Below are 4,000 nucleotides of genomic sequence, written 5' to 3' on the forward strand. Positions count from 1 at the left end.
AATAATAATAATAATAATAATAATAATAATGAGTGAACATGCATTTCAGCATGCAAAAAAACTAAACTCAAATACTTGAAAGGTCTGAGAGGGCACTCAATGATTGTTATCTGTGCTCAATCCAATCTGAGAACACTAAACAAAACACAGTACTGTCTGTGTGCAAACCAAAGTTAAGATAGCCATACATAGCTAGATTTCGAGAGATCACTTGATTCCCCCATCCGTGCTCAACAGCTCAGATGAAGGAATCTGTGCGGCCGGCTATTGTATTTAGGCAGCCAGCAGCCATGTTTGCCTGAATACCTGAACAGTGATTGTATCTGAATGGATGCAGTGTTTGGCCAACAATTTTTCAACAATTGTATAAATCAAAGTTTTTTTTAGAGCTGGTCGATGCCGACAGGGCCACCAACAGCTGAAATTTGAACTGCGTATCGACAGGGTAAGGGCCAGTTCACGCCATCTCCTGTGCTTTCTGACGCGGTTAGTGGCCGGAACACTCCGGATTGCATAGTGGAAGCCTCCCTGTGTTCTGGGAGGGGGCGTGTCTGCTGTGCATTCAAGTCAATAGCACCGCAGACACCCCCCAACCCCCTGCGCAGCGCGACACCAGAACACGTTGCACAGCAATGCCTGCTGAGATTGCAAAATATAGTGCCCTTAGAGCCTACTCTTACCAGAAAGAAGGTAAAGCTGGCCATACACTGGTAGATGTTCATATGAATGTTCATACACAAATATCTCATCAGGGCATGTGATAAAGCCATCAGAGACTTGTAGAATATCATTTGCAAATTTTGTTTTAAAGTGACACTAAACTCAGGTGTTAAATCTTAAAAATACATTCAAGCGCCTCAACTATTAACAATACTGGACCTTATTTGTCACTCGGCTGTAGATCCTCAAATCATCTCTGGATTGGTGCCAACACTGTCCTTTCTTCTGGAGGGGGGCTACTTTTGTTCCCTTATGGTCCGTGTGTGTTGTAAAGTAGCCACCACTCCAAGCTCACTTCCGTAATGGACTACAATGTCAATACAAATTAGTAAACTACACATGAGATTGTAGTCCATCATAGGAGTGAACTTGGAGCGATGACTACTTTATAACACACACAGGGACCATGGGGAACAAAAGTAGCCCCCCTCCAGAAGGAAGGACAGTTTCATCATGAATTCAGAGATGATTTGAGGAGCTACAGCCGAGTGATACACAAATAAGATACATTTCTGGTAATAGGGTACTTGAATGTATTTTTAAGATTTACCTCCTGAGTTTAGTGTCACTTCAATATTTGGTATTAGAATGAATGGAGCTTCCAGAACGAAGACCACAGAATTTCACTCAATCGAGAAATCAGCCATTGATTTGACCCAATCAACTATTAGAAAATTGAACGAATGTTCGAAGAAAAACAAATGTTTTTCATATTTTCAATATTTTACCTGTGTATAGTCAGCTTAAAGGATAAGTTCACCTTCTGCAAAAATGAAAGAAATGCATAATTAATAATAACATTTAAAAAAAATGCATTTCTTTAATATTTGATTTCAAGCGTGGAAAGCATTGCAATTGTGATCACTCGATCACAGCTGCAAAGCTCAGACTTCTATGCTCGAATGCAAATATTAAAGAAAATTATTTTTTTTAATGTATATTATGAATTATATGTTTCTTTAATTTTTGCAAAAGGTGAACTTATCCTTTAAGACTGTACATAAAACAAAATGGGATTGTATAGGAAAACACACCGTTTAAAAAAATCAACAGGATTGTATGACCAGAATACACGTGTAAACATAAGTACCGGCACTTGCACGCACAGGAGCCGAAGTTGTGAATGTAGAAGTTTAATGTTGGGGACCTTATACCCATAGCCGTGCACATGTAAATGCCAGTACTTGTGTTTACACGCTTACAGAGTTTTCTGCCTATACGATCCTATTGACAGAAAAACGCAGCAGCTGGGGCTCCCGGTGCCTGCCCATCCGCTTGTATATGCGTCCATGTGCATGAGCCCTAAATATAGAACTAAAGCTACAAACAAATAGGCAGCATTACGCCCTACGTTTTATAAATCATGCAATAAATACAATCCCTTTTATCCGGTTTTTATGAGACACAACTACAAGTCTACCTTGTTAGATCTAAAAAAAAATATCTGAGCAGCCGTAAACTAATTATACAAATGTAAGCAACAGGTTAATAGCGAGCATGTTCTATCCAAGAACCATATTCACAGCTTATAATTCGGTCTCATTCCACTGGAAAAAAATAAGTTTAAACAATTCTAACAAATTGGACCTGAGGGATTCAACCCCCCCCTCCAAAAGAAAAAAAGGGATACAACTGCTACTTTGTTTACTTATCCTGGGAAACTTTACCATCTTGGTGTGAACAATTTAAGCTATGTGTTAGGGACGTGGGAATTACAATGGGGAAAAGGGAATTGAAGACACTCCTGCCAAATCAGCAAAGGATTATAAGTGCCTTTTCATCATTGCCACAAATCTTTTATTGGTGAACATGACCAGCATGACTGTACAACCTGTATGTGCCACATTCCTAGCCATGTGAAATGATAATCAGCACTTCTGAACAGTGACATGTCAGGTTAAAATACACTGAGCTCACCTGTTTAAAGTCAGCCAAGTAAGTGATAAACGTTCCATCCGCCTTCCGGAACTCCAAAGCAATGCAGTCTCTATCACTGTCCGCCTGTAGGCTCTCTTCTGTCACTTGCCCGTCTTCAAGCCGAACGCGGACTTTCAGCTCACCGAGGCTTGTCTGGCAGCACCACAGCATAGGAAGTAGCAGCCACAACTTTCTGGGCAGCACCAGAGGAAACATCACCGGGCAGAGAGTGCCAGGGCAGGGGATGTAATGTAACTGGGTAAAGAAAATAAGAAAATATCAGTTCACCAAGGGCAGAGAGCGTTCCAGGAGTGAAAGCAGAGATAACACATACAGCGACTTGATTACTGCAAAGTAATGCTGACAGTAAACACCACAAGAGAAAGAACATTAGAATGCGGGCACAGGAGTCTTTAGTGTCTGAACACGCAGATCCCAGGAGATGAAAGGAACACAAACACATAAGGGTCAGTTCACTGAGCTCTACCGGTTACTTAAACTGTGCTAATTATTTAGTCACATGATCAAAACCTTCCGTCCGCATACCAGAAGAACACACAGGTGTCTAATGGTTTATCTTTTGCCCAAAACAGTCACCTTCATCCGGTAAAATGACTTTCTTTGTTCCTGGTTCCTCCATCATCCCTATTCCACAATCAGAGAACATTTCCTAATTTTAACCACTTTTTTTTGCTGCAGTCCAGCACGTCCTCCTTTCTTGCCTAGGAGAGAATGAGGGTCTCCCCGCTGCCTTCTGGGGGTCCACTTCACACATCCCAGGAGGAGAGACATGGCTCTGCTCTTTGCCAGGTAATTGGCAACTGGCAGAAATCTGCATCATGTCTGCGCATGTGTGGGGTATTCCTGAACATGCTCTCACATGGCGTAGGTCTCTACAAGGTCCCAGGTGACAAAATCCAGCAGCCTTTGCATTCATTCACGGGAATCTCCTGCCTGTGTGCAGATGTGCAGCAATTGTCTGTATAGAGATTCTACAGATTGTAATGTGTATGATGAGTCTAACTAAGACAGGGGTGGCAAACCCTGACCCTCCAGCTGTTGTGGAACTGCAAATCCCATCAGGCACTGCAAGATTCTCACAGCCACAATTGCCAGAGACAGATGCATCATGGGATTTGTAGTTTCACCATTGCTCTAGGGCCGGAGTTTGCCCACCGCTGTTCTAATATAGCAGGCGGTGAAATGTAACTCTGTGTGCACATGCAGGACTGACTGTGGCTGTCCAATGGCCAGAGAAAGAAGACATCTGATACAGAATATGCGATGGACAAAATGGCAGTGATGACAGAACCGTGCTCACACTGATAGCCAACTCTGCCACAATGTGCAAGCAATTATGGCA

At 42.2% G+C, this 4,000-nt stretch overlaps 1 protein-coding gene across 1 annotated transcript in view; it reads right to left on the minus strand.

Moving 5' to 3' along the window:
* The window catches only part of OAF (out at first homolog), a 46,574-nt gene that overhangs the window by 39,510 nt on the left and 3,064 nt on the right, over positions 1–4,000 (minus strand). The window contains exon 2 of the mRNA XM_018559449.1: positions 2,638–2,892. Within this exon, the coding sequence (XP_018414951.1) occupies positions 2,638–2,853 (216 nt within the window). The 5' untranslated portion in view covers positions 2,854–2,892. The remainder of the gene's footprint in view (positions 1–2,637; positions 2,893–4,000) is intronic.

Source organism: Nanorana parkeri, unplaced genomic scaffold (genome assembly GCF_000935625.1).
Source record: "Nanorana parkeri isolate BGI_ZX_2015 unplaced genomic scaffold, ASM93562v1 scaffold395, whole genome shotgun sequence".
Classification (NCBI taxonomy): domain Eukaryota; kingdom Metazoa; phylum Chordata; class Amphibia; order Anura; family Dicroglossidae; genus Nanorana; species Nanorana parkeri.